The following is a 25,475-nucleotide window of genomic DNA, read 5'->3' on the forward strand; positions in this document are numbered from 1 at the left end:
ACCAGGAACCGAGTGCACAGCCGCCGCCGCGTTCGCAGCTGAACGGCAAGGACTGTGCACAGTCTAAGGGAAACGAGGGGGTAGGAGCCCCCGATCGCCGCCACTCACAGAGGGAGAGACAAGGCAGCGGCAGCGGTGCTCGGGTAGAAGACACTGAGTGCCGCGTGAAATTCAGAGAAATCACCCTGGAGCCAACGAACGCGCACTGGAGCTCCAGGAAGCCCAAGCCTTGAGGCTGTGCTGGGAAACCTGAGCAGAGGGAGAGAGGCAGCTTGAAAACAGCGAGGGGGGGTGCTCTAGACGTGTCTACCCACACCCAGAGGAGAAGAGGGTGTGAGGAGACTGGGCTATTCCACTGACTCTCAACTGATTACTTGAGGAAACCTGCAGCAACCAGGTACGGGGAAGAGGGCAAAATGAAAGTTTACTGATGGTATGCACTGCAAGCAATTTGCTCTCTATTCAAAAGTATAAAGCGGGCGGAGAATATTTGTTTAAAAATCTTTTCAACATTGGTATAGATGTGGAGGATACCCTGACTGCCAGACAAGACCCCATTTCTAACCTGGACTATTTAGGTGTAGATGTAGAGAACTTCAACAGTCTGATACAGTTTACATAGTTTGATACTATCTGATACTGCCCTTTTTGCCTTTTTTGCGGCTGGGAAAAAGGGGAGGGGAAAAAAAAAAAAGAAAGCAGGGCGACTAGCAACTTCCAAGAGTGTAAAAGAGAACTGAATGACTTGGGGGCCCTAATTTTGTTGGATGTACAAGTCGACTCATCTAGGCACCAATATACTCCCTCACGGCCTCTGAGGAGTGTGATTAAACAAGCAATATCCGATGCGCTAGCGGCAACTGCCGGAATAACTGGACTTTTAAGACTGTTATCCCACGTGTTGAAAACAAGTATGGCACCCAAAACTACTCGGAATCCTGGAGACAAGACCAAAGGAGTTAAGACGACACGCATCGGAAGAGATAAAGGAGAGCTAGTGGGAGTAAACAAACGCCTGATGTCAATAGTAGGCAAATCAGCTGGGAAAAATATGCTGGGGTCGGGGAAAGATGCCAAGATGAGCAATAGTACTACTCCCTCGCTGGAAGTCAAGGGGAAAGGCAAAAGTCAATCTACTATTATGACTTTTCTTGCAGGTGGGGCGCAAGATAGCTTCTCTGCATACATAACCCCCCCCCTCTAAAATCAGAGCATCAGGGAAAGAACCTATTCTCCCGGGTACCAGTAGCAAGAAGATGTGTATCGATAACAATGAACCCCTTATTAAAGCCATACAAGGCACGAGGACTCGTCAGGGATCGGAGATAGTAATAGGGAGACAAGAGAAAAGGAGCTCGGCCCCCCGCAGGGAACAAGCAGCCTCAAATTCAACAATCAGATCAATTTGAGCAACCGGAGCGTCAGATTAGGGAAGGAACTGCAAGTGCATCAGGACCTGCAGCAGAAAGGGAGGACCTACATAAGTTTTTAGGAAGCCCTAAAAGGTGGAGTAAAACAACTGGAAAAGACCACCAATTTATGGACTGGAGCAAAGATAGTAGTGATAAATTCTACTCTTTGACAGAAGAGTCTGATCTCAGCAGTGGTGATCATAGCTTTGGTGAGTCTGAAGGCAGTGAGACATCTGAGGCTGGAAATAAATCATCAAGCAATGATCCTACAGTGTGGCAGCTGCGCCAACAGCGGAAATCCGTAAAATCACGGCCCTGTTCTCAGGAGGGTTTTGAAAACCCGACATCCACGGGTGGTAGGACTCTAAAGTGGGATTATTCTGGTATTGGACTAGCAGATACTCCCACCACAAGTAATCAGGGCTCGGTTAATGGTAATATGGAAACAGGCACAGAAGCCCCTGCTTGTAATTCGTCTGCGATGGGCACCGAGGCAGGGATGCTGCAGTCAATATATAGTTCAATTAAAGAGCTGCAAACAGAGACCAGGATCGAAAGCCGGCGTGCAAGGATCGCTACAAAGAGACTGCAGGGAATGGTTCATAAGTTTGCAAAATCATGCACAGAAATCGAAGCTAAATTATGCTCAATGGAAGAAAGGATAGTGGCCGTCGAGGAGGTTGTCGATACCCTTAAAGAGCAGAGCGCTACAAGAGACAACCAATTAACGGATGTAATGTGGAAATTGGAAGATTTTGAGAATAGACAGAGAAGGAACAATCTTCGATTTCTGGGTATACCGGAAGGGCTAGAAGGAAGTAATATACGGACGTACATGGCCAAGCTCCTGCGCTGGGCCTTCCCGGAATTGGGATTGGATAAACGAACTGCAGCGGGTCCACAGGTTTCCGGCAACCCGGCGGGAGGGGGGCCAACAGGCAGATTCTAAATACCCTTGAGCTATTTTAGTTCACTTTGGAAATTACTTACTACGACAGGAGATATCTGATGAAGCTCGTCCTAACACCCCACGGACGGTGGATGGGGTTACCTTCTTCACTCGCCCCGATTTCTGTCATGCCACCGTTGAGCGGAGATGGCAGCTCCGACAGCTCATTAAACCATTTTCAGACAAAGGAGGGGAGGCCTATCTGTTGGCCCCTGCTCGACTTAAAACAGTAATGAATGGAAAAGTAAAAGTATTCACTTCAGAAATTAAAGCAAAAGAATATTTGATGGGGGTTAAGTAGTAGAGCACAGAGACACATGGAAGGCAAAGGTGCTCAGGGGACTGGTGGGTGGGGCCCACACATACACAACACCAATATTCAGGCCATTGGAGGTCTGATTGCTCAACATGATGGGGGGGCAGTCCCGGGGAGGCAGGAAGTTTGGGAGGGGGCTGGAGGAGACTGGTCTGGGGTGGAGGATGGGGGGAGGGGAAGGGGAGGAGGGAGGAGGAGGGGAGAAGGGTAGGATGTGGGTGAAAGGGATATAAAAGTGGGGGAACAAAATGGAAAGGAAAGGACTAAGGGAAGCAAGAGAAATGGAAAAAATAGGAATAAGGTAGCAAAGAGAGAAGAGAATTCAAGAGAATGTTCAGTTAGATAGGAAGATCTGGGGGGGAGAAAGAGAAAAGAAATTAATCAAAAAATAGTAAATGGCTAGACTTTGAATTGCCTCAATTAATATATGCGGATTAAATGACTCTCGTCGTGAGAGTGGTTAAAGAGTTAAAGACCTTTAAGGCAGATGTCTATTGCCTACAGAAGACACATGTGGAGTATAAAAACCTTGGAATTCTTAGTTCGCTCGGTATGAGAGTGATCGCTCGGTCAGAACAAGAGGTTAAAACTAAAGGGGTGGCAATATTAGATCGGACTAATAAATTAAACTTCATCAGGCAGAAGGCGGATAGGGGCGGATGTTGGGTAATTGTAGAGTGCAGATATGGGCATGGTAGCTTTACATTATGCTCTTTATATGGGGTAGTCACAGATGACCCAGTAGTATTGGATACCCTCGCTATTGAGTTAACAGGATGGGCCCCTCCCTATATTCTATGTGGTGATTTCAATTTTAATGGCTCTTGGGAGGGACTACAGGATTTATTAGCGCCCACAACTAAGAAGTACCAGGGGCGTAAACCTCGGGTATATAAGGCAATGGTCGCCATTCAGAAAGAATTAGGACTAGTGGACGCTTGGGCGAAACTTTGTAAGCCAGACCCCGGATATACTTATTATTCGGCCCCCATGTGAAATTAGCACGACTCGATTATTTTTTTATATCTCCTGTATTATTAAAGCAGGGTAGGATGGAGTCATGTCCATGGGCTATATCAGATCATAACCCCTTAGTATTAGATCTGGAATTGGAAGGGCTTGAACCGAAGGTTAGGAGATGGACATTTGAAAGAGGGCTCCTTAAGGACCCAGAATACTGCGAGTATATGAGAAAGTGGATAGTTGAATTCTTGGAGTTTAACCAGGGGTCAGCTCCAGTAGAGATAGTCTAGGATACCCTAAAAGCAGGAATCCGAGGCGAAACGTTGAGTTTCAGTTTTAAAAGGCAGAAAAACTCCCAAGGCAGAATAAAAGACTTGCATATGAAGCTGAGGGCAGCAGAAAGACAACTGATTATAGCTATAGAAACTGGGGTGCATATAAAGAGGGCTCAGGAGGAAGTCGCTATAGCTAAAGCAGCAATTAATGAGGTTATGGCTCAAAGAATAGCGGAGAAATATTTAGCACAGCGCTCACAAGGGTATGAGTATGGAGAAAAATCTGGGCGCTTGCTAGCAATAAGGGCAAGTCAGAAAGTAGCATCCGGGGTCATTAGAGAGATTAGAGATTGGCAAGGACAGATAGTATCAGACGTGGATGGAATTAGGAAGGTGTTTCACAGATACTATACGGAACTATATAATGATACATTTGTACATCCGGATGAAGAAATGCTGGAATTTTTATACCCCATTAAGGCTGATAAGCTGTCCGAGAGTGATCATTAATACATGGGAGATCAAATAGATATCTCGGAAATTGATAAGGCAATGAGTGAACTTGCTACCGGAAAAGCCACAGGCCCTGACTCGATCTCCTTAGAGTTCTATAAAACTTTTAAAGTACTATTACTCCCGGTGATGATAGAGCTATTCATTCAGGTACAGAATGGAGGGGAAACCCCCCCATCACGGGATATGGCCAACATAGTAATGTTCCTGAAGAAAGGGAAAGCCCCATTAAATCCGGCTTCATATCGGCCGATCACATTAATCAACAGTGATGCTAAAATATATTCAAAATTATTGGCCACTCGATTATCTCTGGTGATTAAGAAGTTAGTTACCCCTAGGCAACATGGGTTCGTCCCGGGTAGGGGTACTACTGATCATATTCAAAGAGTTCTCGCGCTCTTTGATGCTACGGAAGTAGCAGAGGAACCTGTGGCAGTTGCATTATTAGATGCAGAGAAGGCATTTGACCGGGTGAACTGGAATTACCTGTGGTATGTAATGGAGTAGTATGGGTTAGGGAAGAAATTTATTGTAGCAGTAAGGGCTCTATATAGATCACCGGCAGTGAAAATACAACTAATGGGAGGACAATCCGAGGGTATCCAGGTCAGGAGAGGTACTAGGCTGGGTTGCCCATGTTCTCTGCTCCTATTTGCTTTATATATAGATCCCTTGCTTCAACAGTTGGAAGAGAATCACAAGATTCCACAGATACGCAGGCAGGGATGGGATACAAAAGTCCTAGCATAAGTAGACGACATACCCCCTCCCCTGATTCGGCTTTGAGAGAGGTTGAAGAGGTGCGAGGAAATTTGGAAGATTTTCCGGATACCTGTTTAACAGAGCTAAAACGCAGTTACTGGTTAATCAATATATAAGCACCCAGGATACTCAGAGGGTGGATCACACAGTATATCTGGGTATAAATATTACACCAAAAGTAGGAGAAATTGTTAATCTGAATTTGGATCCCATACTCGCGAATGCCAGAAGTGGAGGAGCTGGAGAAGTGGGTGGTTCACATAGAGCATTTATCTTTGTGGCCATGGAAGTGTATTGAATATGTATATCATCTGCGTGGTTGAATGTACGACCTCCGTCTTGACAGCAATGGTTGTCTAGATTGCTGTCTGTATATCATCTGGAGATGGCACTGTATGAACGCAAGGGTAGACGCGGTAGGAAGAAAGGGAAGGCAATATGGGGGTCATTCCAGGACTGGATCCTGGGTCATAATGATTAATGTTCAAATTAAACCCAGACTATCCTCCCCCAATTTAATTTAAACATCTGGAAATCTCTACCCGTCTGGATTAGTTGGGCTGCTGAGCTTCCCATTATCTAGGTGGTACTTTTCTTCTAATTTTTTTTTTCTTTGGTCTGAATTTTTTTTTTTTGTGATGTATGAGTACATTTGCTGTATGATTCCTTTCCAATAAAAAAAGAAATAAAAAAAAAAGAAAGATTTGTGGGTGCAGAGGAGAATGCATTCTTCCCCATCCTTTGGACTAGTCAGAGGTGTGAAAAATGACCATTCTGTATACCTGGATGGGCTGTGGGGATAAATATTAAACACTTTGTGGTCCTTGGGCATGATAGGAAAGTGACTGCTGAATTTACCCCTTTCCCTGGGGCAAAGATGCTCAGGGTAGAAACAAAGTTCACTGCTCTTTACCTCAGTGGAAATGGTGATTATATTTCACCCTACCTGAATGGCCACAATGTATTTAATTCCCTGCGGGCTGTAGTCAGGCCAGGAATGTTAAGGTAAAATCTTTTATCTCTGCAAATGTATTTAATATTTAAGGGTACAGATATGACATTCAGGTAAGCTGGACAAGTTTACAATCATCAATTGTTAGTGCACATAAAATGGTAAAGGTGCAATACCGTCAGCATGGCAGTGATAATGCTGGAAATTTACAGTCTCTGCAAACCAGGAAAGCGGTTTCTTCATAATGCTGTCCAGATAAACACAGATAAATAAATTATTCACTTGGGGATGAGAATCCAGAATGAGAGCTAGGCTGGTACAGGTCTATGCAACACTGCAGACATTTGTTGTTGGTCTACAGGATGACAGTCTGCATTGTTTATGTATATTAGAAATGGAGCTCATATTCTTTCAAACTTGTTCATCCTATATGGTACTGCTGCAGTTAACTTTTCAATTGCATTGATTGTCCACAGTGTAAACCAGGACATAGTCGGACAGGGAGGTGGGCTATTTTCAGTGAACAATGGTTAAGCCCTGCTGCCAGAAACACTTAATTCTGATGGATACAATTACCTGTGGATTCCTCACTTACTGAATTCTCCCAATTGGCCAGCATTCGACAGAAAGTTTCTTCCCAGCTCTGCACGTCGACGAGGATGTCATTATTGCCCAACTCCCACGCGACTCCGTCTGACATCATCGTGGCAATAAGAGGACCTCGCCGGCATGCTGACATCAGTTCCCTTTTTTTTCCAGACCTTCAAAGCATAACGTTTTTTCTCCTGGCTCTTGGGAACCTATTGTTTCTCGAAGGTGTTACTTTGTTAAAATGTCTCCACCTCGTAAAACGGGATTCAAGCCTTGCAGAGAGTGCGAGGGTCGTATGTCAGTAACGGACCCGCATAATGACTGTCTGTGGTGTTTGAGTTCCGAGCACGACGTGGAGGAGTGTGGTTCATGTAAAAAAATGAACCCGAAGGCGCTCATGGAGCGAGAGGCCAAGCTGTTTTTGGCCAAGGCTAAAAAGAAAGAGAAGCATAGGCATCGGAGGTCATGTTCAGGGAAGTCCTCGAGGTCGTATAAGAGATGGCGTCAACATGATTCTCGGCGTCGGCATGATTCCCGGAGCCGTTCGAAGAGAGACCGATCCTGGTCGAAGTCACCATCTATTCAGCGTCGTCCGACGTGGGATATCAGTCCGACGGTGACTCCTCAGCCTGAGAGACCTCAGGCTTCTCCGGCGCCGTCGGTCTCCAGAAGTCGAGCCTTACCAGAGTCCTTGCTTCTCACCTGCAGCGCAGTCGGAGGTGCCTGATCCAGCGTCGATGCCGCAGGAGTATCCACCATTCCCGGCTCCAGGGACGGATCCGGCGGCATTCTTGAAGGCTATGTTTAATCTCTATAGCTCCATGGCCTCTGGCGTTGCACCGGTTGGTCCCTCAGGTCTCTTGGCTTTTGGATTGGGCGTTCCGGCTTCATGCAAGCTGACGCCGTTCATTCCCTTCTGTCCTGCAGAGGGTGCTGGTCTGGCGCTGGTGCCGTTGGCATCGCCGAGTAGACCTTCGACGCCGGTGGCTTTTTTTGATCAGGTGGCGCCAATGTCTTCGCCACGAATTCAGTCGATGCTGGGGAAGAGAGACCATTTATCCAGGGTGCTGGATCCGGCATCGGACAAATCCAGAGACCGTGGTGTGTCTCCTGGGCCGCGTCAGCTGAGGTCGTCGATGTCAGCCAATTCTATGTCGATGCCGAGGATAGAGGCCAGGCTGCGCTCAAGAAGAAGGGCTTGAGGCTTTTGGAGGAGCAAGAGTATAGAAGGCAGCTCCTGGAGGAAGGAGAGATCGCTGAGCCACTGAGGGACTTTCAGGGTTTGGACTCCGCGAGTGGTACTGATACTTCCCCTGAGTGGGATCTAGCCTCTTCTGGGGAATTTACTGAGGAGGCTGCCTCGTTCCATACGGTGATAAGGAAGGGGGACTTTCTGGACCTTCCGCTACCGGCAGCTGAGGTAAAGACAAAAATTCTAACGGAAGTCTTGCATCCGGCTTCGGCTGCTGCGGAACCACTCCTTCCTTTCAACGAAGCTCTTACAGAACCAACCCTGGAAGTCTGGACGAAACCTGTATCTTCGACTGCTGTAAGCAGATTGGTGGTGAGAAGATATAGAGTGCCTCCTCTGGACCCAGGATTCCTCTCTCGGCATCCGACTCCGGAGAGTCTGGTGGTTCAGGCCTCGTGGTCCTCGCATTCGGCTCCTGGTTCCTTCCTTGGGGCTCCATCGGAAAGGGAGTCGAAAAGGATAGAGCAGTCTTCCAAGAAGATTTTTTTGTCGTGCAGTATGGCCCTTAAGTCTGCAAATGCCACTTGTGTTTTTGGCAGGTATATTCATGCCCTGAAGGATGCGGCCAAGGCTGTGCTATCTGATTTGCCTCAGGATATGCGGGGTCTCCTGTCTGATGCGCAAGCAGCAGCGACTCAGGTTATTCAGTCGGGGCTGGATACGTCAGACTCGGTGTCCAGAGCAATGGGCACATCCATTGTCACCAGGAGACATGCATGGTTGAGGTCTTCTAGATTTTCAACAGATGTGCAGACGACCCTGTTGGACTTGCCATTTGATGGGGACAAGTTGTTTGGTTCTAAAGCTGACTCTGCCTTAGAGCGCTTTAAGGAGAGCAGGGCTACCACCTAGTCCCTAAGCATGCAGGCTTCTACGACCACCACGTTCAGGTCTTTTAGAAGATTCAGGGGGTTTGGACGAGGAACTTCCTTTCGGTGGAGCCCCCTACCGGCAGGCCAACAACCGTCTAGCCTTCCCTATAGGTCCCATAGAGGGTAGGGTAGGGTTAGAATGAGAGGGGCCACCCAGCAGCATCCTGCCTCTTCCTCCGGGGGTGGGGGTGCATCAGGGAAAGCAGCCTTGGTACTCCATCTATTGCATCCCATGCTTCTCCTGTAGGGAGAAGGTAGCTTCATTTTCTCTGCATGTGGGAGTTGATCACATCGGACTCCTGGGTCCTCAATATTGTGGGGAAAGGTTATGCCCTTCCTTTTCAGGAGTTTCCCCCTCCCATCCCTCCCCGGCCATCCTTTTGCACGGAAGACCATCTCCTGTTATTGCAGCAGGAAGTTATAGTCCTTTTATTGAAAGGTGCAGTGGAGTTGGTTCCAGAGCAGGAAAGGGGTCAGGGTTGTCATTCAAGATATTTCCTGATCCCCAAGAAGGATGGTCATTTGATGCCGGTCCTGGAACTGAGGGTTTTGAATTGGTTCCTCAAACAGGAGAAATTCAAAATGCTGACCCTAGCGCAGGTGCTTCTGGCATTGAACAAAGAAGATTGGATGGTGTCTATTGACTTAAAGGGTGCTTACTTTCATATCCCTATTCTGAAGTCACACGTATCTCCGGTTTGTGGTAGGGTCGGAACACTACCACTTTGCGGTCCTTCCGTTTGGTCTTACTTCAGCACCTCGAGTCTTCACGAAGGTGATGGCAGTGGTAGCAGCAAATCTCAGGAGGAAGGGAATATCAGTATTCCCTTACCTGGACGATTGGTTGATCAAAGCCAAGTCTCCGAAGCTTGTGCTGCATCACCTGCGGTTGACAACCCAGTTGTTGTTTGATCATGGGTTTTCGGTAAACATGCCCAAATCTCACTTGGAGCCCTCTCAACGCCTCCTGTTCATAGGGGCAGTACTGGACACAACATTGAATCGGGCCTATCCTCCGCCTCAGCGGATTCAGGACATTCAGGCGTTGATTCCAATGTTTCAAAGTGGAGTGGTTGTTCCACTCCTCATGGTCCTTCGTCTGCTCGGTCTGTTCACTTTATGCATTATGTTGGTCACTCATGCACGCTGGCAAATGAGGGCTCTTCAGTGGTGCCTCCGCAGGCAGTGGTTTCAGCACAGAGGGGATCTCGAGGAGTTGATAAAGATCTCCAGAGACACTGTAGTGGATCTACGATGGTGGGTTGCAGACGGCAACCTTTCCCAAGGAAGTCCGTTTTCGCTTTACGCAAATGATGCAGTACTTATGGCTAGGACACCATTAGCCCTCCAAAAACTTTTAACCACTTGTATAATCTTCATGACAGATCTGGGACTTACAGTTAATCGTTCCGAAACTTTTATAATTAATTGCGGTAGGAAACCGGGTAAGACCTACAACAGTACTATCCATGAGGATAAAGTGGAGATAGCTCGTATCTTTTCATACCTGGGCATAATGTTCGATAAACAGGGTTCCTGGGCACATTGCTTGAAAACAAAAAAAGATCAGATCATTAAAACAACGGCAGCTTTGAAGATTTTTTCAAAAAGGCTAGGGTGGATTACCCCACCCAATATGGTAAAAATCTACAAAGCTAAGTGCATCCCCGCCGCCATGTATGGATCAGGTATTTTGGGGTATACCAATTGTAATCCGATTCAGACGGTGGAGAATGATTTCCTCAGATACTTGCTAATGGTACCAAATGGCACATCATCATATATTAGCCACGTGGAATTGGGGGTTTCTTTTGTAGCTGATTTGATAAAGATACAGCCATTATTACTATGGCACAAAGTGTGGACCTCTGAGCATACCGGATTAAACAGAGACATTTTATCTGACTGTATGAGGCTAACACACTCGCTAAGAGTTCCCTGGTTGAGATACATTATGACCTTTTTTGGAAACATGGGTTGCAAACACTATTATACAAACTCAGAATCACTGGAAAAAATAACCAGGAAAGAACTGAGGACCTTGACATTGAAGCACCTGGAAGAACAGCGAGGGGAAGCTGAATCAAAAAAACCTAGTGTTATGTCTAATCAACTAATCTTGTCCACAGAAGGCATGCAGCCTTACTTAGTAAGCGTGACAAACCCTCAACATCGTTTGTCCTTGCAAGATTACGATTAGATACCTTCCATCGTTTAGTAACTTTCCCGACTACGAATGACTGGAGCACACCCCTAAGAGTATGCCCCTGTGACGCGAAGGCACCCCAGTCTACGATGCACGTGGTTCTCTTTTGTAAATTTATGATAAACAGAGAAAACGCTTTTTATTGCCTTTTCTAAGATTGATTAACCTGCGCCAGTGTCGTGATGCGTATTTTAGCTTACAAATTTCATCCTCTATTGAAACGCATGGAATTTTGGCAAATTTTTTATGTTCAGTATTGACTGTAAGGAAGTCTATGGGCGCATTGGCCTAAATTTGTTAAGGTTATCTAGCCTACAGGTTTTATCTTTTATTGAACTGTGTGGAATTCTTGGCATATCTTTTATGTTAAGGATTAACTGTAAGGAAGTTTATGGGCGTATTGGCTTAAATTTACTAAGGTTTTTAAATATTTGTATACAGATAAATTAAGGATGTGCATCTTTATTTTTTACTATTTATTTTTGATCACTTTATTTATTTATTGTACTCATATATATATATATATATATGTGTTTTTACTTGATACTTTTATGACTTGTTGAAAGTCGAATAAAGTTTGTTTGACATGACATATACAATTCATTTACATTAATATTGAACATGAAAATATTTTACTTAATTGGTATCAAGTTTAATAAACTTTTTTTCCCCTATCCTTTACTACTGGAGGTTTTCAAACTAGTGGCAAATACCTCCCTCTGGCAGAGTATAGCGAAAACTTAAAATAGTTTGTAAACATAAACCAAATGAGTGCAAATATTTCTATGGTAAATATTAATATGAAAAAAGATGTATTAATTGTAAATGTGATGAAAAATGGTTACAGCATGATTAGCTGAATTTAAAATGCAATTATTTTGAGTAGACTAAATAGGTTAAACATATTTTTAAAGATCTATTAAATCCCATCTAAAGTACACAAAATAATTTTGTTTTGTGTTTTATTAAATATTACAAATGATGCATAGAAATAATTAAAAGTAATTTAATTATTTTTAATACAAATTGTTGTTACAAATACATTTTTAAACTAAAGATAAATGTATTCATATTTTTAACTACTTAAAAAAAAAATTAACATTGTTTCCTTTTGACTTTTGTTTTAAATCCATACCATTCTTTAGAATGGTGTTAATAGTACAAGGGATTTTGCCATGTGTGGTGCTGGACTTACTCCAGCTCCGTGCTGCAGTACATTTTCTGCTGTTGTGTTCATTGTTGGCTGTAATAAATGTAGAAGTGCAGTCTGTGAAAAGAAATGGGCTTACTCTTTTGTGGGTGGTTGTCTGTCTTTCCCTAAACCCCTCTTTAGCTCTCCCTAAAGCCCTCCATAGCCCTCCCTAAGCCTTTCCCATTGTCCTTTAGTAGTAAGCATTCCTCTTTTCCCAGCCACTCCCTGGTAACTCCCACATTTAGTTATTAAATAATAATCTTAACGTGTGAGTATCTCCTCATAGAAAAGATAGAGGAGGTGGTGGTGGAGATTTACACTTGTAATGTTGTGGATAGCATTTTGTAGTGAGTAGGTAGTACAACAGGAGTACTACCTTTATTATTTGGAATGGCTAAATGAAAATTCACCATATCAAACAACACAGCTAATGACCAAAACTGACCCGTACTTTGAAATTTAACAGACGTTTGTCTAGTGTTCTTAGAGTTTTGCACTGCCTAAGTTTGATGGGGAAAAAATAAATGGGAATTTTGCTTTACAACTTATAATCCCCACATTTGGCATTCAGAATCTTTGAGATTTGAATGCTACTTTCCCATAGTTTACTTCAAGTTAGTATTGGGGGGACCTAGTTATTAATAGTACAAAAATAGTTTTCCTATGGAGTGGGGGATCAACCTTAACTACAGTAGTACAAATGTGCTAATATATTAAGTGCAAAGTGATCTTTGGCTGGAGACTCATGAATTATTAATGTGAGAGATGTGATTTCACTATGACATAATTTGCTGTACCAGCACCCCATGTGATGTCATTGTGTGTTGCTTCTGCTAATAATTCCCTTTACATTTTTAGTATTTGTGACTTGACGATGGGTTCCTGACCATGGCTGTTCATCAGTCAGAGAGATGACAGTACAGAGAACATGTAGAGAGAGGGAGGAGGGTGCAGAGTGAGGAGGATTTTTACTGAGGGAGTGGAAAGTAGCAAAAAAAAGGAGAGACTAAAGAAAAAGAATTAGCATAATGAAGAGAAGTGGGGTGATGAGATAACATGTGTATGTATGAGTTACATGTAACTTCAAGTTCCAGCCACAGGAGTGCTGGCAGAAGGAGAAGAGACATATCACCAGTCTGAAAAAACACTAACACAATAAGTGGCACTTAAGAGTCCTACAGAGAGCAGGAGAAGAGAGGGAGTGAAAGTATAAACAAGTCTCTCTCTTGCAGGGAAATATTGCTCCAGGCTATTATGATTAACATTTTATTAGGTATAACATGGTAGATCATAGCCAGTATATTTTAAAAATACAGAGTCAAATGCACTGTTTGGTGTCATTACTTACAGGTTTTTGTGGGCAGAGCCTCTCTCTCCAGTCTTTTTTTTAAAGTTAAGGTTGGGCATGCTTAGTGAAATGTGGGTAGTTGGATGGGACTGGAGAGGAGTAAGAGGGGTTTAGGGAGGGGCAGAAACAGGTAAAGGGAGGGATGTCATACACCCACACAAAGGTAATCCGATTGTATGGTGCTGATGGTGGAGAAATGTAATTTACACAGTTTATATTAAGCTTATGCTCAGAGTTTGTGAATGTTGAAAGTAGTAAACTTACTCAAAAGTGTAACTTACCTTTTGATTGAGGCTCTTAGTATTATGACATTATTAAGGATACCCATATTAGGTAAATAATATTTCCTTCTTTGCCTGTTTACATTCACAGCAGGACCTGGCATCTCTTGTCTTCCTCTGCCTAGCATCTTCAATTCCTTCACACTAACTGCACAGTCTCCACTTTTGGACTGACTGCAGAGGCTTACCTCTCTTTTTGCCTGCTTACACAAGCTGGACCTGGGCTACATTGATCTTGCCACAATGTCACTAGTTGCAGAGTTAAATCTCCCTGCTGCTGTCTGAGCTCTCAATCACAACAGGACCTAATGTCCCTGGCCTTTTCCTCCTATTTATAACAGATTATTGGCTCCTCGCTTTTCTCTGCTGTTCTGGTGATTGCAGAGGCAGATCTCCCTTCCCCTCTCCATCCCTTTGAATTTCTGGATCATGATACTGATGCCAGAGCCCCGTAGCCTACACTTTTCCCTCCTTTCTCCTGTTAGACTTACTGTTGAAAGTGGCATCCTTGGTCCTCTACTCTATTAGAGCCTTTCAATCTTGGTCCACTGTTAAATTGTTTTCATCTGGTCTGTGTTTTTTTTAACTATTTCCTTGTATCTAGCCCAGAAAGATGCTTTCTACCTTTAGGAGCATTCAGAAAGGCTTAGGGGCTTGTTGAAATTACCTTGATCAAAATATCGCTAAAAGCTTCATGATAGACCTAGCGATGTTGTGTTGGCTCCCATTATACTAAATGAGACTTCTGGATTCAGGTGGCAGCACCACTGTGCTGTAGGGAGCTAAATTCAAATCCACACCATGTGACAACTGTCGGCCTAACCCTTCCAGCCAGCTAGCAGTACCTCACCGGTACCTAAAAGTGGTGGTGATTTGTGGCAGCCATGCGCATGACATTCTGATTTCTCAGGGAAATCGTGGTGTAACAAATCTCATCCTTTTCTCCCAGTTAAATTTGTCTCACACATGCAAAGACAAACAGAAGCAGGAATTGGTTCAATGTACTTTATTGAATCAACTGCGTTCTAGATAAAATGGCATGTACTGCAATGATTAGGATGATAAAACATAATAATAGCAATGCGGTGATAAAGAAAGTGAAACTTAAGAAAAGTTGCACCATAATCTCAGATTGGTAAATGTTGGAATTCCTACCTACACCACTAAGGTACTACTAGAGCATACCAGTGTTAGCCCTATCCGCCCTTCAGGATCCCTAGGAAGACACCATCCCCCATACCATAATACTGTAGTAATGAAGAGTGCTGTTGGTCTGCTGAGAATCTGCTCCCATGTAGGGGAAAAAGACGTCAAGACTCAGCAGACAGCTGCAACAATATGCAGTGAAAATTTGCTGTGGCTGAAACTCTCCCAGTAATGAATATGGGGCAGAGGGATGTTTTATAATAAAGCAACTGGTGTTCTGAGAAAACTGCCCTAATGAAAGAACACGTTTCTCGTGAAGTGGCAAATATTGTGGTGTTCCACTTTGTACTGACAACAATATTGAGTATAGCCTTGAGCAGAGTACAGAACGAGAATGTCTGACTAAGAAGAATAAAAACAGTTCCTAGGCTAAGAGTATGTGAGACAAAAGAAATAAAACATCACCACAGAATGAAGTTTCTGCTCAGAAAATAAAATGAATACAATAGATTGTTATTAAGCTCACAACAGTGTGCTTTCCCCATACCTTTTGCCTTTAGACCTCCTGTTTCTACTGACTTTGTTTTTATTGGCCTTAGGATTCTGTGCACTTTACCACTGCTGACCAGGGCTAAAGTGCCCTACAACGTGGTAATATTAGCTCATCCCCAATTGGCATATTTGGCATATTTAATTTACTTATAAGTCCATAGTAAAGTGCACTACATGTGCACAGGGCCTTTAAATGAAATGCTACTAGTTTTCCTGTAGCACTGATTATGCCACCTTCTCAGGTAGCCTTTTAAAAATGTCTCAGGCCTGCCATTGCACAGCCTGTGGGTGCAGTTTTGATCTACCATTTGTACCTGGCAAAGTAACCTTTTGTGAGGATCAAACCCTCCTTTTTAATACATATAAGTCACCCCTAAAGTAGGTCCCAGGCAGCCCCAAGAGCAGGTTGCTGTGTATTTAAAAAGGGATACATATACTTTTAAGTTTCACATGTCCTGGTGGTGAAAAACTCCTAAATTAGTTTTTAACCACTGCAAGGCCTATCATGCCCATTGGTTAACATTGGAATTACCTTATTACATTTTAGTGTAATTCAAAATATGGAAGAGATAGACTTTTCGAGTTTGGTGTCCCTGGAATCACAATTAAAAATCCTAACTTATGGTGAAGTCTGATTGATTTCACAGTGCAATTCTGAAAATGCCACTTTTAGAAAGTTGGCATTTTCTCACTTTAGCCATTTGGTGCCTACTGCGTGTTTCTGATCTCATGTTTGGGGTGGGGTGACAGCCCATATTTGTGTATTGCTCCCATGCAGCCACACACAATGGAAGCTTAGGTGTGACCTGATGGGTCTTGATGGGTCATCCTGGGCAGGATGGGAGAGAGGAACTGAGCATAGCCTCGCTTACATTTGAATAAGCTGTGTCCTGTCCACACACAAAGATCTCCATTACCCCTTGTCATGTGTCTGAAGCCAGAGCAGGAAAGACAGGGCATCTGTGCACTTCAAAGGCATGTCTTTGAAGTCTCCCCCACTTCAAAGGCCGAACTGGGCATAATTGCTGGACTACCTACCCCACCACTTCAGTATGCTTCTGGACCTGTGGATACTCTGCTAGGATGAAGGACGTCTGTGTGCTGCAAAGCTGCTACTCTAGCGGACAACTGTTTGCTGGACTTTTCCTTTGCTATGCTGACCTGTGCCTGCTGCACACTTGCCTGGGTGTGAGATGGACTGGGCCTGAATCTCTACAACCCAAGAACCCAGAGTGACTCCAAGGGCTAGTTGGCGGTCCTCCTGATCTGTAGGTTTAGGGACATAACAGACTTCCAGCCACCCTACTTTTGGACACTGCCATCTGGAGTCTGCCCTGCCAACTGGTGCCAACCCTGTCCTTGACCTTTGGAAGTAGGACTAAGGTACCTGCTCCACCATAACTGATTCATCCTCTGCTGTGGGAGCAAAATCTAAACACTGTCGCCGGTGCATGGAGAAAATCAGCGCACCACCTCTACTGCGTGGGCTAGAACCAATGCAACCAGAATTGCATCACCACTGTACTTCAGATCTTGAAACCAGTGAATCACCTTTTAAAACAACACTTCAGCACTCTTCTTTGCGCAAGGTCCTTGCTTCCCTGTCGATGTCAGCCTCGACAATGCCCAAACTCCGTATTGCAGCCTCTGCGTTTGTCGGAACCGATGCAGATGCATCTCCTCAACTACCCTATGCTTCCTCAATGTCAACGCATCAGGAACTCGCAGTGCAGGCTCACTACATCTTGGAACTGAAGCATCATCACCGTTGTGTGGAGAACATCAATGCATTCCCTTTACTGCGGGGTTCAGAACCGATGCAACGCTCTGCAACGAGTATTTAAGGTACTTTTGGGTCAGCTGGCCTAACTGGCTCCCTGTAGCCGGTCTGCACTCCATCGCGGTTGGCCTGATCTTTTGAGTTGTCCCAGGTTTGGTGAAACCGGATATTAATGGTTGGTGCTTTTGGCTTTTAAGCACTATTTTATCAGTTTATTCTTTGAAAATTCATAACTCAAGTTCTATTTATTGGATATGTGTTGTTATGGTCTTATTTTATCTATTAAATTAGATTCTATTTTTCTAACCTGGTGTTGAATTATTTTTCTGTGGTGGTTTCACAGTTTCATTGTTTGAAGTGGTGCACAAATACTTTACAAATTGCCTTGAAGTTAAGCCTGACTGCTGTGTGCCAGGCTGCTAGAGGGAGAGCATTAGTTAATTGTGGTTTGCTTGTGCCTTACCCTGACAAGAATTGTGGTTCCTGCTTGACCAGGGCTCACACCACAGTTAACAACCCAATTTCTCACACTTGGCTAAATCAAGAAAGCCAAGGGCAGATCACAACACATCCACTGGTAAGTGTTACTGCACGTCATTGGTGGTGAATATCACTCCAACACAACACATTGCCATTATATTACTATAGTAGAATACAGTACAGCACCACAGTGGCACTATGGACCTCATTACGAGTCTGGCGGGACTCGTGGTGTCGTTCGGAGTGCTGCCGACAGGGGCAGTCTGACCCTCATATTATGACCGTGGTGGAACCGCCACGGTCTGATCGCCATCACCGCCAGGTTGCCACCAGCCGACAGCTTGGCAGTGCTGGCAGTCTCAATCCACCAGGGCAGCGCTGCAAGCAGCACAACCCTCCAAATTACGACCCGCGTTTCCACCAGCCTTTGCATGGCGGTTCCACCGCCATGCAAAGTCTGGCAGTAAGGGGGTGTTGCAGGCCCCACAGGGGCCCCTGCACTGCCCATGCACTTGGCAAGGGCATTGCAAGGGCCCCTAGGAACAGCCCCATCATGCATATGTATTCATCCCGACGCAGGACTTTGGCAGGCGGCCTCCGCCACCTGCCGAAGTCATAATGAGGGCCTATATCTGCACAAGACAGCAACATAAACAACGAACCAATACAGCAGCTCAACCACACATTGACAAAACAGCACACTTGTACATCACAACAAAAACTTAGAACGGTACATCAATGTAATTCTGTTATACTGAGCTTGATTTCATTTTCTGCCACCTGTGTTATTTCACTACTGCAAACAACAACACCTTGCCACTGTATCCAGTACCCACTTTGTAAACAATGAAAACATTAAATGCTGGGGCCCTCGTCTGGAGGTCACTGCAGCTTGCGCCAACCACTGCCCCTGCTAGCGCTGCCAATGATGTTACTAACACAACTGCTAACTATCACACTCCATAAGTGTGATTATTCTACGTGCCCAACACAATAAATGGCTTATGCGGCAGGTATTAGCCCTTTCTAGTCTATACTGAATTAATAAACAGCTGTTGTGCTCATTTCTAAATTAGATAGACAGTACTACCAGTGGCAAACGGTCATGCGTGCTAGTGTTGGCAAATAAGTGCTGGTGCGAACACTGGAAAACATCAGCTCCAATTGTGCACGGAGTGTAGCTCTAGAACTTTTTACAACTCCTATCAACGATGCATGAAAATGTATGTGAATGTGAAAATGTATCGGTATTCATGTTTGTTATTTTTCTTTTCACAAATCTAAGTGTGAATTTTATTTCAAAGACCTTGCTTATCCATTTTGTGCAGTGGGTATAATGCAATGCACACGCTTATCTATTCTGTTGTGTCTTGTATGTTATCATTGGAATGCCGATACGTTTAGACTATTCATTGTTCTGTTTTATTTGCATTTGATCGTGATAATTGGTTAAAAAAAAAAAAAAAAGGAATACATATTGTTTTGCCCTAACTATTTTATGCAGGACAGAATTAACAAAAACCATGGTCCTTCCTGAGTTAGTGGAACTAGCTAGAGATGAAGGCAGCAGTGTACGTCTCGCAGCGTTTGAGACCATGGTTAACCTACTTATTATGCTGGACCATGGTGAGTTTTACATTTTTGTTGCAATATATGTTCATTTGTTAATTTATAGATCTTTATATACCCCGAGATTGGTATTGTATTGTACAGTAATGCTTTTGCTTAGCACAATTCACTCTTGTAAGCTGTTTAGTAGAGGGATTTACAATGTGACATTATAAAACAGTAAAGAATATGTGTTAACAGGAAATAAACTAACAACATGCACAGGATCTACAAATCACTTGTTGAACTTGCAAAAGTGCTGTGCACAGGTACCCCTATCAACTAATCGTAGCAGTCCTCATTTCAGTTGTTACTATGTAAAGATGTGTCTGCCTTCATAGACAGACAAATCTTTTGCCAACCCCTTTCCAAGTACTGTGGAAGCCTCTCAGAGGCAAATATATCCGAATCACCTTCCAAAAGACATCCTACTTTTTTGTCTGTCTTCTGGGCCGCTGGTCCTTATCCTAAAGTCAGGGTCAGTAGATTGTTGTGCAGTGATTTAAACATGTTTTCATGTTTCTCCCTCGGTCCCTGCTGCAGTAGGGTTGAAGTCTGATAGAGCCCATAAATTGTGGTCAGTAGAGGTGGATTTTTTTATAGCAGCTGAGCCGTGAAATTATTGTGCACTACACTGCGAGGTAGGTGTTCCGAGTTTGAAATACCTGGAGAGACATCTGTTCCCCATCCATATTCTATGACGGTCGAGATTCTGATGGGGTCTAAGTTTAATTTTGGAAAAGTTATCAGGCTTATTTTGAAAGCAAGGAATCCAAGCTCCCATGATTTCAAAAGGACAGTTGCTTGGTCACTAGAGTGCTGGAACAAGCCTATGTGATGGCTGTAAGATCAACATCTACAAAGGGAACTAGCCTTCTTCACTGTTTCCCCAGATTATAGAGACCCCAATCTTCCTGGGTGGGTGGCAACTCTCGAGAACAAGAGCTTACTGAGTCGTTGGACAGTCCAAGATTGTAGATACTCTGCGACTTGGAAGTAACCACAAGCCATTCAGGAGCTGTGTTGAGGGTTTTTTCTTCTGTCCTGATTTGGAAAGCAGTTCTGATCAGAAAAGACAATGTGATGGCAAAATTCTATATTATAAATAAGCGGAGACTTGATCGCAAACTCTTGCACTTGTAGTAGGCTCACTTTTTTCTCTTGACAGAGATATTCCTGGCATCCCTGTATTCAGTTAATTTTCAGGGAATAGAAAATGTGGAAACTGACACTTTGGGCCTAATTATGACTTTGGTGGATTGAAAAGCATGTCTGCCGAAGTTCCGATGGGGAGGTTGCCACCAGTGTGGCAGCCTCTCCGGCGGGCCCATTACGAGTTTCCCACTGGGTCCGCCTGCAGGCCCAGCGAGAAACAGCCTACAGCATTGTCTCTGCCTCCTAAGAGAGCCAGCGGCAATGCTGTTGTGTATAGGGTGCACCAGCCCCTGCCGCAATGCTGTGACTCATTCCCTACTGTCACTGTCTGGGACATATAATTCAAGTAAATATACTTTATAAGTCTTTCACAAAGCAATTCTCTTACCTGTTACTTATCTTTTCTCATAGTTGATACCCATGCTTGCAAGGGACTATAGGGTTGCCCTTTTTCTTGAATGGCATTCATTAGCTTGGCTGAAGAGCAGTGCTCATCTATTTTGATAGAGTAAATGATTTTTGCAAGGGTCCGAATATTTTTGTGAATTTTAGTACTGCAAAGAAAGTTTGTGAACCCTAGCTACTCTCATCCATTGCCTATGCTCTTATATTTAATTAGCTTATATGAGTCAGAAGGTTTCCTGTCCAGGTAGTACGTATGGAAGATGGATTTGTGATGGGAGAGGATGTGGGGCAGCTGTCAGAACAACCGCCTCTGGAGCTAGTGATCTGGGTTCGAGCTTCGGCGTCAGTGCAGCGTCCTATGATTCTAGACAAGTCACTTAATCTCCCCATGCCAATGGACAGCGAACTTGAGGCCCTTATGGGTAATAAGCCACGCTGTTAAATCTACATTGCATTACATGTTAACTTCATTGGTGGAGGGCCAAGGAGCATTTTGATGGAGATATGTTGATCAACCACCTAGGTGACTCCTTCTTTGTGGTGTGCAAGTGAAAAGGTCTGACAATTCTTGTTTTGGTTCTTTGATTCTTTCTGCTATGAAACACTATACATAAAGTATACTCACTCAGCTTGGTGCATGTTTATCTTGTCTTGAACATATTTTGTTTTATGATTTTTAAAGGGTGCTAAGTTGTGTTTTGGTTGGATGTTCTCCACATAGTAATGACTGGATTGAGGAATGGGACAAAGAGATAATTGCGTACATAAAGGATTTGCAATATTCCCTGTTTGTAAGGAAATGCCTCCTTGGCATGGTTACCCCCTGACTTTTTGCCTTTGCTGATGCCAAGTTATGATTTGAAAGTGTGCTGAGGCCTGCTAACCAGGCCCCAGCACCAGTGTTCTTTCCCTAACCTGTACCTTTGTTTCCACAATTGCACACCCTGACATCCAGGTAAGTCCCTTGTAACTGGTACCTCTGGTACCAAGGGCCCTGACGCCAGGGAAGGTCTCTAAGGGCTGCAGCATGTCTTATGCCACCCTGGGGACCCCTCACTCAGCACAGATACACTGCTTGCCAGCTTGTGTGTGCTAGTGGGGATAAAACGACTAAATCGACATGGCACTCCCCTCAGGGTGCCATGCCAACCTCACACTGCCTATAGGTATAGATAAGTCACCCCTCTAGCAGGCCTTACAGCCCTAAGGCAGGGTGCACTATACCATAGGTGAGGGCATAAGTGCATGAGCACTATGCCCCTACAGTGTCTTAGCAAAACCTTAGACATTGTAAGTGCAGGGTAGCCATAAGAGTATATGGTCTGGGAGTCTGTCATGCACGAACTCCACAGCACCATAATGGCTACACTGAAAACTGTGAAGTTTGGTATCAAACTTCTCAGCACAATAAATGCACACTGATGCCAGTGTACATTTTATTGTAACATACACCTCAGAGGACACCTTAGAGGTGCCCCCTGAAACCTTAACCGACTACCAGTGTAGGCTGACTAGTTTTAGCAGCCTGCCACACACCAGACATGTTGCTGGCCACATGGGGTGAGTGCCTTTGTCACTCTGTGGCTAGTAACAAAGCCTGTACTGGGTGGAGGTGCTTCTCACCTCCCCCTGCAGGCACTGTAACACCTGGCGGTGAGCCTCAAAGGCTCACCCCCTTTGTTACAGCACCCCAGGGCACTCCAGCTAGTGGTGTTGCCCGCCCCCTCCGGCCACGAACCCACTTTTGGCGGCAAGGCCGGAGGAGATAATGAGAAAAACAAGGAGGAGTCACTGGCCAGTCAGGACAGCCCCTAAGGTGTCCTGAGCTGAGGTGACTCTGACTTTTAGAAATCCTCCATCTTGCAGATGGAGGATTCCCCCAATAGGGATAGGGATGTGCCCCCCTCCCCTCAGGGAGGAGGCACAAAGAGGGTGTAGCCACCCTCAGGGCTGGTAGCCATTGGCTACTAACCCCCCAGACCTAAACACACCCCTAAATCGAGTATTTAGGGGCTCCCAGAACACAGCAAGATAGATTCCTGCAACCTAAGAAGAAGAGGACTGCTGAGCTGAAAACCTGCAGAGAAGACGGAGACACCAACTGCTTTAGCCCCAGCTCTACCGGCCTGTCTCCCCACTTCTAAAGAAACTGCTCCAGTGACGCGTTCCCAGGATCCAGCGACCTCTGAAGCCTCAGAGGACTACCCTGCATCTAGAAGGACCAAGAACTCCCGAGGACAGCGGCTCTGTTCCACAAAGATTGCAACTTTGCTACAAAGAAGCAACTTTAAAACAACACACGTTTCCCGCCGGAAGCCTGAGACTTTGCACTCTGCACCCGACGCCCCCGGCTTGACTTGTGGAGAACAAACACCACAGGGAGGACTCCCCGGCGACTACGAGACCGTGAGTAGCCAGACTTGACCCCCCCTGAGCCCCCACAGCGATGCCTGCAAAGGGAATCCCGAGGCTCCCCCTGCAAAGGGAATCCCGAGGCTCCCCCTGACCGCGACTGCCTGCTTCATAGACCCGACGCCTGGTAAAGACTCTGCATCCGCAGCCCCCAGGACCTGAAGGATCCGACCTCCAGTGCAGGAGCGACCCCCAGGTGGCCCCCTCCCTTTGCCCAGGTGGTGGCTACCCCAAGGAGCCCCCCTTTGCCTGCCTGCATCGCTGAAGAGACCCCTTGGTCTCCCATTGAATCCTATTGCGAACCGGACGCTTGTTTGCACACTGCACCCGGCCGCCCCCGTGCCACTGAGGGTATACTTTCTGTGCTGACTTGTGTGTCCCCCGGTGCCCTACAAAACCCCCCTGGTCTGCCCTCTGAAGACGCGGGTACTTACCTGCTGGCAGACTGGAACCGGGGCAGCCCCTTCTCCATTGAAGCCTATGTGTTTTGGGCACCACTTTGACCTCTGCACTTGACCGGCCCTGAGCTGCTGGTGTGGTAACTTTGGGGTTGCTCTGAACCCCCAACGGTGGGCTACCTTGGACCCAAACTTGAATCCCGTAGGTGGTTTACTTACCTGCAAAAACTAACAAACACTTACCTCCCCCAGGAACTGTTGAAAATTGCACTGTGTCTAGTTTTAAAATAGCTATATGTCATTTGTGTGAAAACTATATATGCTATTTTGCTAATTCAAAGTTCCTAAGTGAAGTACCTTTCATTTAAAGCATTACTTGTAAATCTTGAACCTGTGGTTCTTAAAATAAACTAAGAAAATATATTTTTCTATACAAAAACCTATTGGCCTGGAATTGTCTCTGAGTGTGTGTTCCTCATTTATTGCCTGTGTGTGTACAACAAATGCTTAACACTACCCTCTGATAAGCCTACTGCTCGACCACACTACCACAAAATAGAGCATTAGAATTATCTCTTTTTGCCACTATCTTACCTCTAAGGAGAACCCTTGGACTCTGTGCATGCTATTTCTTACTTTGAAATAGTACATACAGAGCCAACTTCCTACACTGTTCCATCCATATGTTTCCTTCCTCCCAACTGTGATATTGCCTGGCCGAATGTGGATGATAGTTGTCGGGTACAATACATGGCCCCTCATTATGACTCTGGCAGTCACCAGACCGCCAGGGTCTCGGTCGCGGTCAGACTGACGCCAAAGTGACGGTCCGACTGCCACATTACAACTGTGGTGAAGCCATCACGGTTGGACCGCTGACACCGCCAGGTTGCCACCAGCGGACAGCCTGGCAGTCTTCGCGGTCTCAATCCACCATGGGAGCGCTGCTTGCAGTACTGCCCTGGGGATTAGGGGTCCCTTTTCGCAGTAGCCCTACCATACAAAGGCTGTCGGAAAGGAGATGCTGGGGGGCCCTGCACTGCCCTTGCATTTGGCATGGGAAGTGCAGGGGTCCCCATGGACAGTCCCGACGCAAAGCGTGAGCGGTGCTGCTACATCCGCCGCACCGCCACATTGGCGCCGGCTTCATTCGTTACCGGCGTCAATGTTAAGGCCCTGTCATAAACTCTTTATAGGGCGGGCAGTGGTCAGGCCACACAGTACGAGTTAAGCGGTCGGCCTCCATCACCCGCCTAACTCGTAATAGGGGGATTGATGTTTTGGTCTGGTGTGGGAAAACACAATTTTCTCAATGAGGGATGCTCCAAATAGATTTCATCAGGTCTGGAAGTCGCCTTTTCTTATCCCTCTGCCCCCAAACCAAAATAGCTCTTCTTCCTACAAAACATAACCCTGATTCGTTACTCTGAAAGACTAAAACCTGTATGGCAACTCTGCCCATGTGTAATCGATTGCAACATGCATACATCTCTACATGGCCAGTGGCTTTAATTAACATTACTTCGTCCTTTTTTAACATCGCAGACCTCAGCCTCAATGTCAATTTGGTATTAATGCATTGACACAATGGAGGAATGCTTTGGGACAGGAAGTGCAGATGCGTTATGCTGTGAAATATATCAGCCAGGAAA

General features: G+C 45.2%; 1 protein-coding gene across 2 annotated transcripts in view; it reads left to right on the forward strand.

Moving 5' to 3' along the window:
* Window positions 1-25,475, forward strand: part of PPP4R4 (protein phosphatase 4 regulatory subunit 4) — a 1,510,494-nt gene that overhangs the window by 660,153 nt on the left and 824,866 nt on the right. For both annotated transcript variants that reach the window (XM_069208239.1, XM_069208238.1), the window contains exon 8: window positions 19,350-19,471. In XM_069208239.1, the coding sequence (XP_069064340.1) occupies window positions 19,350-19,471 (122 nt within the window). The remainder of the gene's footprint in view (window positions 1-19,349; window positions 19,472-25,475) is intronic.

Source organism: Pleurodeles waltl, chromosome 9, assembly GCF_031143425.1.
Source record: "Pleurodeles waltl isolate 20211129_DDA chromosome 9, aPleWal1.hap1.20221129, whole genome shotgun sequence".
NCBI lineage: Eukaryota > Metazoa > Chordata > Amphibia > Caudata > Salamandridae > Pleurodeles > Pleurodeles waltl.